The following is a 13407-nucleotide window of genomic DNA, read 5'->3' as shown; positions in this document are numbered from 1 at the left end:
ACCAGGTTACAAGTTCAATGGAAAATTACACTAAGATTGTGCTGTGTGGCAATATAAAGGGATGGCATTCACTCTCCCAAAGAGCCTGTTAAAAACACAGCTGGGTTGTTTTTTCCCTTTTAAGCATCCTAACAAAAACAATTTTTCGAAGTCAGGGATGTATATCTGCGTGTATGTGTGTCCATCCGTGCTTTAGGTACAATGACAACAGACAGACACAGGCGTGCACTGCGCCTCCACCACTGACTGGCACGGTGCAAACTCCCCTCTGGAAATTCTGCCGGATTCTGGAGTTCATTTAGAGTATCCCCAGAAACCCGAGCTAAATAAACAACCTCCTCCTGCTCTCAGCTGCAATTAGATACGTGAACCTATCTTCTTTTTGTTAGCCCAAATTACGGGCTGGTGGAAGGGCTGAAAGTCTATAAAAACGTTTCTTAAGAACCCCTCCTTACTGAAAACTGAAAATAAAATCAAAATAAAACTTAATGAGATTAACCTAACACAGTAACAAAATTTGCAACACCACACTATAAGGTTAAAAAGAAAATAGTATAATAAAGGAAATACAAAGGCTTTGGCATGGTTTTTACAATCAACAATGGTTAATCTTGATATGTAGTTGTGAACAACTTCAAAACACTTAAGTTTAAAACTCTTGCAAGCACTTTTAATTGATTAGGAATGAATTCTAGATGCACAAAGATGATTGGACTGTGAACAGTAGTACAACTATATCTAAGAACAATTAACTCTTGCCGACCAAAAAGAAACGTATGATGCATGAAAATGTGTATAAAACATCTATAGAATATTCTTGTCAAATATAAATGAAATTAACTTTATTATAGAAATCATTCTGGGAGATTTCTAGGGAAGACAAATACTTACATTTCGACATAAAACAAATTGGATTATATCGAAGACACAATCTACCTTTTATCTATCAAACTCTTTTCTTCATCGAAGCTCTCTCTTAACCCCTGTTTGCACATAGCTTCAGCCGTTAACAACCTTTGGAAATACCAACAGATATTTTTCTTACATAAATCTAGTGCGTATTGTTCCAGGTTTAATTATATGCAATGGAATGATACAAACTTGGAACATCAATCCATAATCTATGAACAGATTGGTAGAAGTATTCGATATATCTTGATAAAACTCTTAAATTCGTGGCAAAGCTTGTTGATCATGGCTTCTTTTTTTTTTTTTCTTTTCTTTTTTTTTAAACAACTTCATGACCAACACAGATCAAACATCCATCCAGTCTACATTGTTCTTTTTTTTTTTTCATTATAACATACAAATGCCCATTTACAAATAATACACCAAAATGAATAAAAGTTTGGATACCAAAATGAAGATTTGTTCCAACTGATATAATGCCTTCAGTGTACAAAGGTCCATGTGAAAGTCTTTTCCATGTGTTACAGCATAGGGCACAGTTGCAGTACAGAAGTACTCTGAGAGCCATTCTTCCTTTATAAAATACTGCTGAACATCCAACTGTTGTCCATATAGTCATTTACGGAATTAACACATGTTTTACTGTAATCTTGGCCAGTATTGAGACATATCAGGTTCACTGCCAGGAACTTGAACTGGAACTGACACTCCAGGGGAAATGAGACCTGAAAATTGAGAGGGAAAATGGATATTTTAGTTTTTCTGTACAATAGCACAATTTTTGCTTTACAGTTTCACAGATTTGAGCTTGTATTCCAGTAAACATTAAATCCCATCATCTATGGGCCTGTGGAATTGGGGGTTGGGGAGTGTATATATTTTTAAAACTATGCACATCTCACTGATTGTTGTTATAAATAAACTGTCATGCGTTGAGATAAACGCCAGAGCCTCGGCTCGTTTGTATCAGTTGAGAATTCAGCCCAAAATACACTGAACAGTTCTATTCTTTTTAAGAGTGTCTGTTTTGTTCCCATTTATGCTGACACTTGCCCTTTCTACCCTGATTTGCCTTTTTTATGCATGGGCTAATATTTCTACAGGTTCCCTGCCTCTTTGATGACTTCAAGTCTTTAGCAATAAATGACGTCTGACACAGACACAATAAAAATGTGCCCAGTCCTGCAAACACTTTCACATAACCTCACCAGTGTGGATATCTCTGCTGAAATTTAATGCTGAAATAAATGCTGATTTAGAACTTAATTATACAGGGAAGATTTTGAGGGATGGAGGGCTCCCTAAAGAGCTTGCCCCTGTCCTGCTATTTCAATACCACCTCTGTTAATCATCTTTCCTCCAGAAATCATCTAGCCCTCCAGAAGCAGCTTAAAAGTCAGAATTCTTGCTCTAGTTTGCAAGGTTATATATTGTCATCTTCTGTCTGGTATGGCAGCAACAGAGAGACCTCCCCCAGTGATGGGGAGAGACTTCTCACAGCGAATACATGTGAAAAGCCTGGTGGCTGGAGTGAGGAAACCACGCCAGCAGGAAGGCTGGAGGAGCACGGAGTCACTCACCTGTGGAAGTGGTGCCAGAGGTGCCCATGGGCTGGCTGTTCATGTGTGTCTGCATGTGAGGAGGGGTGTATGTATCATAGCTCCGTCCATTCACCGATGGACTGGTGGGCAGCATGCAAGAGTAGGAGGAGGTCTGGCTGGGTACCGGGGGCTGTGGGAGCAAAGGACAAAGTATTAAGTGTCACTGGAAGTAAAGACAACATCACTTTCCATGCAGCGTGCAGCAGCAAAAATGAGCTTCAAGTTTCAAATTCAGGGACCCCAATGTAAAGACCTAAATAGGAGCCCAACCAAGCAGCCCCTTCACGGAGGCTTTTGGTCTAAAAACCAACATGGACGGTCGCTGGTGCTTTTCCAGACATCCTTGGCTGGCAGATCCCTACATCTAGATGCTGACGGAGTTGTTACATCCCTAAGCCTGAGTGCTGCCCTCGTTTATACCCATGTAAAAGGAAGATGTCTCATACCATTTGCAGCCAGAGACAGGGTCAGCATCTTACCTCACACTTGGTGCTGTAACTAAAATTACTCCACTGAGGAACACAGGCTGGTCCTGCACCTGCAAGCCTGGGGCACATACACACAGACCATGCGTGGGTTGGGAGGACCAAGGCTCTGAAGAGGAATCCCCAAACCCATACATACATGCGCACTGATCCCCATCAGAGCCGCAGTCGCCCCAACCCCATGCCAGCAACACCTCAGAATAGACATCTCCATTTACCTCAAATCCAGCCCCTAAAACCTGATTTGCCAGAAGGGGCAGCAGCTGGGGGCAGGGGCTGAGGGATGCCACAGCACCAGGGAGGGACCAAGTAGGGTCATTGCCTGCTTCATGCTGCTGGGTGACTGGGGACCAGGGCAGCCTTGACCCCGGGAGGCAGTGAGGGGGCAGGAAGCAGGATGAGTAATTCCCGCTCTGAGCACACGAGACCCGACACGTCTGCACATATTTCCTGTCTGCACATCCCTGGCACACACCATCTCCAGCAATACTGACAGCCTCAGCTCCTGAGCACGCATGCTGGGCTTTGGGAGGACCAGCAACGCTCCGTGCGTCTGCAGGGAGATGCCAATGGCTCGGCCGCCCAGTCTCCCTCTCCTACACTGCGTGGCTGCCCTGCCACAGTGACCACGTAGGCAGCGTTTTCCAGAGCAGCTCACACGTGCTGTGTCCCTGCCCAGGTGCCCAGTGGTGAATCAGGGCCTTCCTGCTTTCCCAAGGGTCCCCTCCTGTATCAGCCTTTTGATCTTTTGTCATCTGCTGCCAGCCCACTGCCGGGAACGGCGCCGCCAGCCTCCAACGTCACGAAACAGCAACCTAGCCAACATCATTTCTTTCCATAGACTTGCAAGACTCTAACTTTATTTGGTTAATTTTGGTTCAGCAATTAGTAACATCGTAATTGCCGCAGCGAAGGAGTCAGGCTCTCTAATCTGCTCGCCTGTCTCTAGCAGTGGTCAATGCTGTGCGCCTCAGACAAAGCTGTAAAACTCCCGTAATTGGCCAGCACCTTCCTAGGCCAACCCCACCATTAAAAAAGGAGGAATTTTGCATCTGAAAGGTCTATAGAAACAGACCCCAAAGGAATAGATTTCTTCCTAACCCAGCTGGTGATCAGCTAATGCTTTCAGGCATGAGGATTGACAGCTCTTGCAATTCTGGCTTAGCTGGCATAACCACTGATGCTAATCACATCCTTCCCTCTCTCAGGTGTTCCTAATGTGCTGCTGCCACATTACCTACACCCAGAAGGTCGGATCCCTCCAGCAGCTTATTCAGGCAGCAATTTCCACAATATGGCATCAGTGAGTTCCAGAGGTTAACCACATTTTTTTCCAAATAGCATTTTTTATCCCAGATTTTTTGCCATGCAAATTTGAGGACTTTTCTCTTTTAAAATCTGGGAAAAATGCTTGTTGAGCACCACATCTTTCAGTGCCCTTTCCCTTCTGATTCTCCCAAATAGGTCAGCTTTCCAGATGCCAAGGAAGCCTTTGGGTGCCTGTTTCCCTGCAGCATGGTTTGGGTCCACAATCCCTCATCATGCAGAGGCAGGGCCCCCACCCACACTCCCGCACACCCCAGGGGCCACCGAGTCCCGAGGGAATGTCGTGCCATGGTGTGGCACTGGACTTACTTGCATAGGCAGGTTGTTGGCCATGGTGAAGCTGGGCATGGGCGGCAGCGCGCTGTACGTGTTCGTGAGCGCCGTGTCCGTCCTGCCCAACATGGAACCTGATGTGAAAGAGGAAACTATAATAGAATAGACAGATAGATGGACACATTAGTTTAACCACAGTCACAACTGGCAATACGGTCTCAGAGTCTCATTTTCCCCAGAGGATGGATGGACGTGAGCGGGTTGATGGCATTACCGGGGGTGGTTGGTTGTGGGATCGGCTGGTAAACGCTTGTGCTGAAACTACTACTGATGGGAATGTGGCTGGGAGTGTTGCTGGCTTGTCTTCGCTGGTTCCTCAGCTTCTCTTCCCTTCTCCACTTGGCCCTTCTGTTGGAAAACCACACCTGGAAATACAGCATTTGAGAGACGTGAGTGACCTTACAAGGACTAGAGGCACGGGGCCTCCCCCACGTAGCTCAAGGCCATGGCTTGCAGTGGAGCAAAGCAGCGGGTGAAAGCAAAGCCAGCTGCTGCTATTTTCCTGAAAGAGGGATATGGGCAAATACTTGATCATAAATATGGGTTGCCCTGTGCTTTGATAAGCCAGGAGTAACAAAATCAGAATAGTAATAGTAAAAACAATAATAGTTATAATTGCAGAGCAAATCACTACCTGTATCCTTGCTTCAGGCAGGTCTATTTTAGCAGCTAGTCTCTCTCTTGCAAACACATCGGGATAGTGGGTCCTCTCAAATTCTGTAGAAGGAAATAGTCTTGCATTAGTTGCGGAGTTAATGCAGCTTACTGTGAAATCAGAGTTGTTCTTGCACTGCCTGTGCTCTAAATGCTCTTAAGAAGCATCACTGCAAAGGCAAAGCTGAGCTTTCTGTCTGTGTGTTAGGATGGAGGACGCCTTGCCTGCTGGGGAGCATTGCTATGGGGATGGGCAGGCTTGGGTGCAATCTGCATCTCTCAAGAAACAGTGAGGGCTTCTGCCTCCACTGAGGGGGTCCCCAAGGCAGCTCTGACCCTGTCACCACGAAGCGAAATGGCACATCGCTAAATAACAGCACAAAACGAGAACAGAGCTCCGCAGCAGGTCAGAGGCGAGGTGCGCCCAGGCCAGTCAGGGAAAAGGGCACCTGATCCCAGCCCCAGGCAGCGGCAGCACTGGGGATGAGGAGCGTGTGTAGGGACAGGCATGGAGGACTCTGCCAGCCCCCTGCCTGCCCTCACCTCCCCGGCAGTGCAGCCTGGCCAGGGATGCAGCCCAGCGGACAGGAGGAGAGTTATCCCCCAGGGCGCAGCCCAGGGTGCCGAATCGGTGTTCCGGTATGATCTGTGCCCTGAATAGTTTGCCTTTGAAAACCATTTTAACTGCTTTTCAGGGCATACTACGGCCACTAATGAATATTTGGAGCTCCGTGAATAAAAGAGCATGGAGGGAGCCACAGAGTTTAAATATATACATATATATATGGCACAGGAATGCTGTGTTTACATTCAGCTGTTAATGTAGTCGGGGCACATTTTGCTTTTCTCTCCTGCTTCAGCCATAGGAAAATGTCACTCACCTTTCTCAAGGGCTTCGATTTGCTCTTGGGTAAAGGATGTCCTATTTCTCTGCAGCTTTCTTTTCAGCTGGAGTCTCATTTGGGCCTCATCTGAATCTTCTCCATTAGAGCTGATGGAGTTAGTGTTTTCCCCTCCTCCCTCCTGTTGCGGACAGCCATCTGTGGAGCCAAGAGTCAGAAAGTGAAATGCAGGTACCTTTGTTTTAAGATCCCTATCAGAGAAATAACGCAATTGGAAACAAGTTCAGCCATGTTTGCTGACACCCTCCCTTAAAAATGTCTCAGGTATCAAAGCAACACAGCGCTGATGACATGGGTAACACAGAAACATTTCAGTTTCCAGCCTTATCGTAAGCATCGGAGATGAGGAATTATGATCACCTGGTCTTAATTTCATTTTGTTTTCCCTCTGGAATAAAACCTGCATAAAAATACTTTCCCCTGAAAGTGATTCTTTCCATGAATCCCTGCTGGAGTGCCATGGCAGTCTCCTCTGTCTGCTGCATTTATTTACCTATTGCTATATTTAAAATAGTGATGTTCAGTATTTCAGATTATCTATAATCAGTAATTCCTATCTAATCAATTAGATGTTGATAGGTTTGCAGAAAATGCTATTAAGAAACCAAACCAAGCTTGTAATCTTTTTAAAAAAATATTTATCCAGTTTTTATTTGAATTCTGCACAGTCAATTTCATTTTAAAGGTTGTGAATTTAGAAGTGCCTGCATTGTTCTGCAGTTTTATTCAACTATTGTATGAGTGTGCATTGCCTTGACACCTATTACTGAGCACAGCTGTAATTATATCATCACCAAGAACAGGCTATAATTGCTGAAAATGGAATTTTATATTTAGATAAAAGGACTGTCCATTCTTTGTAATGTGTTGCACCAGAGAAAAGTAAGATTTCTTTTAAAATTTTAACATGTAATTTTAAAAGAAATAGTAGCGAGTTCACTAACTAGCTAAATACGCTGTTCTGCAGCTGAACGTTTGGCATATCATTTAAGTGGTCCATTTTTAATTAGGGCATTTCCACCACTTTTAATGTAATTTCTGTCATTAAACAGGGGAAAGTTTCATTGTGCTCGGTGCTCGGGCAGAGGCGGCTGCGGCCCGGGGCCGGCTGGTGTTGGGGGGCTCCGCGGGCACCCCCGGCTGCCGGGGCCGGAGGGACGGAGGCTGCTGGCGAAGCAGAGAAGTCGTTGTCCTAAATGAGCTCTCCCTCTCCTTTCAAAGCATATTTTTCGAGGCGTTTTGATGTCGCATAAAGAGGGAGCCGGGGTGAGGGACGCATGGGCTACTTATGCTAATTCCCTTGAAAAGTTACGCCAAAAATAAATAGCGACACTCCCGCGACATCCTTTAAATATTGTGGGAAATCAACTTTAAAGTAATATCATTTATAATCGGCGAACAATGGCCCTGGTCTTCAAAGCTCGGGGGGAATTGTGACAGGATCTGGTGGGACCCTTTCAACCACTTTGAAATGTTTTAAAACCCGAACTTTCTCCTCCATTTAAACACAGGGATTCAGCGGCCGTGGTCACCATATGGGCGGCCGCAGCCCCATTGAGGCGGCCGGCGGCGGGTGAATAGCGGGGGGGCGGGGGGAGCCGCCTTTCAGGGCACACAAAGCCCCGGGCCCGGGGACGGCCGCCGCGGCGGGGCAGCGCCCTGCCAAGCGCGGGTGGCAGCGCCGGGGGCCGCGCCCGCCCGCGGCGGGGGCCGCGCTCACCTCCGCCACCGCCCTCATCCATCACTGTCCGCTCGGGCCGGGCCCGCAGCGCCCGGGTGCCGGGGGGGGGCCGGGGGGAGCCGCCGGGGATGGCCGCGGCCCCCCGCGCCGGGAGGGCTCCGCAGCGCGCCCCGAACCTGCCGGGGAGCGGAGGGAGCCGCGGGACCGCTCCCGAACCGGGAGCCCCCCTTGACCCCCACCCTTTAGCTCCAAACTTCTGAGGCCGTACTTTTTTGCCACCCCGTCTCGGAGTGCTCCCCATCTCCCCAAAATCTTTCAGCCAGCTGAAAGTTTTCCCCAAACTCGCTTATGGTCATTTCCAACCCCAGCCTGGACAATTAAGATATCTTCTTTTTAGACACACACGCCTTTTTTTTTTTTTCCCTTTGGGTTTTGGTTTTGTTTTTTGTTTTTTTTTTTTTTTAAAGCCCCTAAAAGGAGCGATCTCAATAGGGCTGTTCCACCTTCCAGACCTAATCCGTAAGAAAGCAAGTGAATGTCCGTCCCTATTATCCTATAGCCAGACCATCTGACGCTGGGTATAGGATTTGTTTCCTGGAAAAAAAAAAAAAAAAAAAAAAAAAAAAAGAAAGAAAAAAAAAGACGCTGGGAAATAAAATCATTCCTTAGTTTCTTAGTGTCTTAATCAGTGAGGCGGAAAACAAGCAAAAAAAGATAGCAAACCAATTGCAGCACCTCTCAGCTATAGAGCCGGGATCAAAACATTGTAGCATCTGTTGAAAGAGAAAGTGTCTAAATCCTATAGAAGGCTTTAGTCTTATAAGAGAGGGAGGGGAGAAAAAAAGATAAGAAACAGTGTCTCGGTGATCCCTAAAACCACTAAATCACTGGAGAATTTCTCCCGGATAGAGATGTCTCTTTTTGTTCTGTCAGCCCTCATGTATCCATTATTTTATTCACTGCTGCATGGCGTTTATCAGATTGAGACCATATTTGTACCCCTCTGAGACCTAACCTCGCCTTATGCTTTTTGAGTAATGGACTCTTAAAATCCAGTAACATACCCCTGCAAGGGAAAAACATTAGAGGGAGCATGAATATTCCAGAGGAAATCCATTTTATTAATTTTAATTTTGCCATGCGGATGTTTTAAGTGCCGGCCTGCCTCCCCCTCGCCTCTGCTGCCCACGCACACACTCGCCCCCGGCCCGAGCCAGCCCTGCCCCGCACCGCTTCATTTCGGATATTGCGATTTAGGAGAGGGCTCCCGAGGTCCTTCCTCCCGCCGCGCACGCTCCTGCCCGGGGCCCGCGTTCCCCTGCGGAAACTGCGCTCATCCCCACGCCAGGGGAAGGGGCCACCACTGGCCCCCAAAGAGCCACCGGCCCCCCCAGCCCCTGCCTCCGGCACAGGCGGCTCTGCCGCAGCTCGGGTGCTGCCAAGGACCGCCGGCCCCAGGTGTGCCCGCACCGCACCCGCGCAGGGGCTGTGCCTCCGAACACCGCTCTGCGGCGGGGAGCCCTGAATTTCTCCATTTAATGCCTTTCCCAAGAAAAACGTAGAAACCGCAAAAGCACGCCCCGGCGGGAGCGGAGGGCGCCCGGCCGCTGGGAGCCGCACGGGCGCTGGGTGCGCTGCCCTCCGCCAGCACCGCCCGCGCTTCGGCTCCCGGGCGCGGGGCAGCGAGGGAAGGGCGCCGGGGCCTGGGGCCCGCCGAGAGACCCCGGGCCGGGCCAGGGAGCCGCAGGTAGGGGCCAGGCGAGGCCGGCTGGCGGCAGCAGCCGCCCCGCTTCCTGGGGTGGACATCGGGCAAAGCAAAATGTAAAAAGAAAACCCCACAACCAAACAACAAAAAACACCAAAGTGGGGGTGGGGGGAAGCGAGGGCTCCGCTCTATCTTTCTAGTGTCCTTCATAGACTGTTTTCTTCTCTTAAAACTGACATGTCTAATTGGCAAGCGGTGCCATATCGTGTCCAGAGGTCTCCTGTGGAACATTTCTACAGCTGTCTCCTTCAACTAGACGCTTATTCATGTCGCCTTAATGAGAAACAAAACGATCTCTAATGAGCAATTACATAGCGACAGAATTGTTCCCATAACAAATTCTTGCGTGTGACAGAAACATCCTTTGTACCAGATATTCCGCACACTGTTACTGATTTTTTTTCCTTGCGGGGTGAAAACAAAAAGCAGGTTGTTGTATATAGACACCTCTTCTAAAGGAATGACCAGAACCAGGGAGAGCCGAGCCTCAACAGAGCCCGTATTCAAAAAGAAGCCATTAACCATCTTAAGTATGTAACGTAACATCCCATTATCCTTCATATTATCCCCTTGTCATTCCTACAACAAATACCTATTAATCTTCAGGATAAACAGTTTTCTATATTTACAAAGTTGTTTCGGGTCCACTGAGGAGGAATTACAATCAGCCCTACGGAGATAGTTACCGATCGCCCCGGCTTTGGGGAGAGACCCCGACGCGGGAAGGTGGCCCGGGCAGGGAGCGGGAGCCCTAATTACCGGGTGATGGGCGAGGTTAAGGCTCAGCCCCGGATCCCGCCCGGCTGCCGGCACCGCAGCTCGGCGGACGCGGCTTTGGCCGAGCGTATGCTGCTGTGCTCCGCTGCCCACCGCCGGGCCGAGGCCGGGGCTGGACGCTCACCGCGCCGCCGGCCCCTCACCCACCTGCCCGCAGCCGCCCAGGGAGGCGGCGGGACGAACGCCCGCCACTCTCAGCCCGGCGGCCCGGGAGGGGGCAAGATGGACCCGCGTCGGGGCCATCTCCGCCGGACGAGGCCGAACCGAGCCGATCCGGGCCGCCCCGGACTGGGGAGCGGCGACCGGGTTGTCCCTTACCTTGTGTGGGCTGCCCAGGTACCGAGGTGCCGGGATACCAGCCGGGTCGGGTGCCCCAGGTCCCCGTCTGCCCGTTCAGCATCCTTAGCTTGTCGTACATCCCGTCGGCACCCATCTGTTGCTTTTCGCTAGCCAGGTTGCGTAGGACTCTGTTTATCGACGACACCTGGAAGGCAAAGGACAGGAAAGGCAATGGTAGTGCGGTAGCGCGCTCCCCGCCAGCCACCCGCGCAACCCCCGCGTCCCTCTGCGCAGCGGGCGGCTCGACCTGGGCGCAAGTCAAGGCTTCCCTGAGCGCCGGCTGCGCGCTGCGGCCGCCCCGCACCGCCGAGTCCCAGCCGCCCCGACTCGCTCACTGCTGGTGGTGGTGGTGCAAACAAACAAACAAACCACGGGGGAGGGGGGGAAAAAAAGCAAAGGAAAAAAAAAGCCCCAAACCCAACCCTGCAAAACCAGAGTGATGGCTTCGACTGATGCTCGCAGTCCTGAGGCGCCAGGCGCAGGGGTGACCCGCATATTGCTTTTTATTTTTTTCCCTCCTTAAAGGCATTTGTCAGATTCTGTATGAAAAAATGCGTCTGACCCTGCCACATGCAAATGATGTGAACCTGCTATTCTCTCCTCTGATACCAAAACAAAGGAAGCAGAGGCTCGCTACGGCTACCCAGCATTGTACACAGCACACAGGAAGGTTTTTTTCATGAACTTACACTGGGTATATTATCGTTGGTACAGACCCCCTCTGATAGTAATCTGTCTCGAATCTCCCACGCAAAGATGGAGGGGCACTCTCGTTTATACTGCGCTATTTTGCTTACAACTTCTGGAGTCGCTACTCTCGGTTTACTACCTCCGATTGCCCTGGGTCTGATGGAGCCAGTTTCGTAATACCTGCCCAAAATTTTACTCACACATCCATTCGACACCTGGATAGGGAAGTGGACAGAAAATCACATTATTAATAATTTCAAGACAAAAATAAAATTGTTTAAGTATGCATTAAACAATGACAAGCTTACGTTTTGATTGTCCAGCACTTGGACTTTTGCATCTGCATGGGTCTATAACACAAAAATATACCTTAAATGGTATGAGAACTTACTTAGAGAGTCTTTTTTTTCTTAAAAAAAAATTACATTCGTGGCCCTACCCTCTACAAAAGTGGTACTTTAAAAACATTTGGAAGAAAAAAAAATCATCTGGTCAAAATGTAATTCTCTTAGTATCAATGTTAAAATACGCCTTAAATGCGAACAATAGGTAAACCAGACTAGTCTCCATCCTTCTCACTGCTCTTAGCCAAAGGACTTGCGGGGGAAGGGGTGAGTGAGGGGTTTTCAAGACCTACATTTACAAAATACCCCTGAACTGCGCCAAATTGCGTGAGTGTCCATAAGGACAGATTCCAGGCTAGAACAGCGTGGCTTTGAGGGGGGTTCTTTTTTCTCTCTCCTTTTTTTCGCTTTTTTTTTTTTTTTTTTTTTTTGGCGCGGGGGGGGGGGATATTGTTTTGCTTTTTGGAAGAAAAAAAAAAGGTAAAAAAAAAAAAAAAAAAAGCAGTAAGCCACGCCAAATGCATACAGATATCACAAAATCATAAGTAAATACGGGGGGGAAGGAGGGAAGAGAGGAAACTGAAATTATGCCGAGCCGTATAATTCAGTTTATTACAGCAAACTAACTGTAACGACAGCACAGGTTATCACCGGATGGAAATAAGGGGGAACGAAAAGTAAAAATTTAAATATTTTAAAAGGCATATATAAATATATACGCATCGAAAGATCTATTTGCAGCAACAATCAAGCAGATGGATCGTTTTATTAGGCTGGAAGGCGGGTGGTGGTGGTGGTGGGTGGGTGTGGGGGGGTCGCATTAGCGCCCGGGCGCCCGGCGGTGACACAGCGGCGCTGGAGCGGAGCGGACGGAGGACGGGGGACGCCGCCGCCTTCACCTGCAGGATCCGGGAGATGTCGCAGGGCCGGGCGCCGCTGTGAGCGAGTTCCACGATCTTCTGCCGCGTGGAGTCGGGCAGCGGCCTCCCGTTGACGAACACCCCGCCGAGCTGGTTCACGCCGCTGTGACCTGCGGGAAGCACAGCGCCCACCATAGCACCCTCCGCTCCCGCCCGAACCGCGCAGCCCCCGCCGAGCGACCGAGCGCACCGCTCCCCTCCGCCCCGCGCAGCTCCGCCGCTTCACTCCGCTCCGCTCCGCTCCGCCCCGCCCGACCAGGGCCGACCGCTCCCGACCGGGGTCCGGCCCCGGCCCCGCCGCCATCCTCGCCCTTTGCTCCCCGGGAGCCATCGCGGCTCCAAAAATGCGTCCTCGGCTCACTCCCCGTCTGCGTCTGCGAAACCCGCGGTAGCCACAAACCCCGAAATCCAACCCAAAAGCCCAGAATATTCCTGGCTGGATCGCCTTGGGTTTCTCCTTTGCTTTGCCTTTTTCTTTTTTTTTTTTTTTCCCCTCCCCACCAAAAAAAAAAATAAAAAAAAATAAAAAATAAAACCCCAAAGCCCAAGCCCAAGCGAGCGTGCCTGCGTCCGCACAGCCGCAGCTCGCTTCGCCAAAAGCAAAGCGAGAGGCTGCCTCGCCAGTGCCCAACCTGAAGCTCCAGGCTTTGGAGGGTCTCCCTGGAGAAGCTCTGCTCTACG

General features: G+C 49.5%; 1 protein-coding gene across 21 annotated transcripts in view; it reads right to left on the bottom strand.

Annotated features, from left to right (window-relative positions):
- Positions 1–533: 533 nt before the first annotated feature.
- The window catches only part of PAX6 (paired box 6), a 25677-nt gene continuing 12803 nt past the window's right edge, over positions 534–13407 (bottom strand). For 4 of the 21 annotated variants that reach the window (XM_048307002.1, XM_048307003.1, XM_048307004.1 and 1 more), the window contains 11 exons: positions 13359–13407; positions 12706–12836; positions 11771–11812; positions 11462–11677; positions 10752–10917; positions 6190–6348; positions 5289–5371; positions 4869–5019; positions 4631–4746; positions 2490–2640; positions 534–1634 (listed from right to left, as the gene is read on the bottom strand). The exon at positions 13359–13407 is cut by the window's right edge and continues 76 nt beyond it. In XM_048307002.1, the coding sequence (XP_048162959.1) occupies positions 1549–1634; positions 2490–2640; positions 4631–4746; positions 4869–5019; positions 5289–5371; positions 6190–6348; positions 10752–10917; positions 11462–11677; positions 11771–11812; positions 12706–12836; positions 13359–13407 (1350 nt within the window). In that variant the 3' untranslated portion in view covers positions 534–1548. Of the gene's footprint in view, positions 1635–2489; positions 2641–4630; positions 4747–4868; positions 5020–5288; positions 5372–6189; positions 6349–10751; positions 10918–11019; positions 11432–11461; positions 11678–11770; positions 11813–12705; positions 12837–13358 lie in introns of those variants that run through there. The other 17 variants (XM_048307011.1, XM_048307012.1, XM_048307015.1 and 14 more) reach the window with 15 other exon arrangements.

This window comes from Corvus hawaiiensis, chromosome 6 (genome assembly GCF_020740725.1).
Source record: "Corvus hawaiiensis isolate bCorHaw1 chromosome 6, bCorHaw1.pri.cur, whole genome shotgun sequence".
Lineage (NCBI taxonomy): Eukaryota > Metazoa > Chordata > Aves > Passeriformes > Corvidae > Corvus > Corvus hawaiiensis.
The sequence above is the reverse complement of the archived record's forward strand: the minus strand, read 5'-3'. Positions and strand labels throughout refer to the sequence as shown.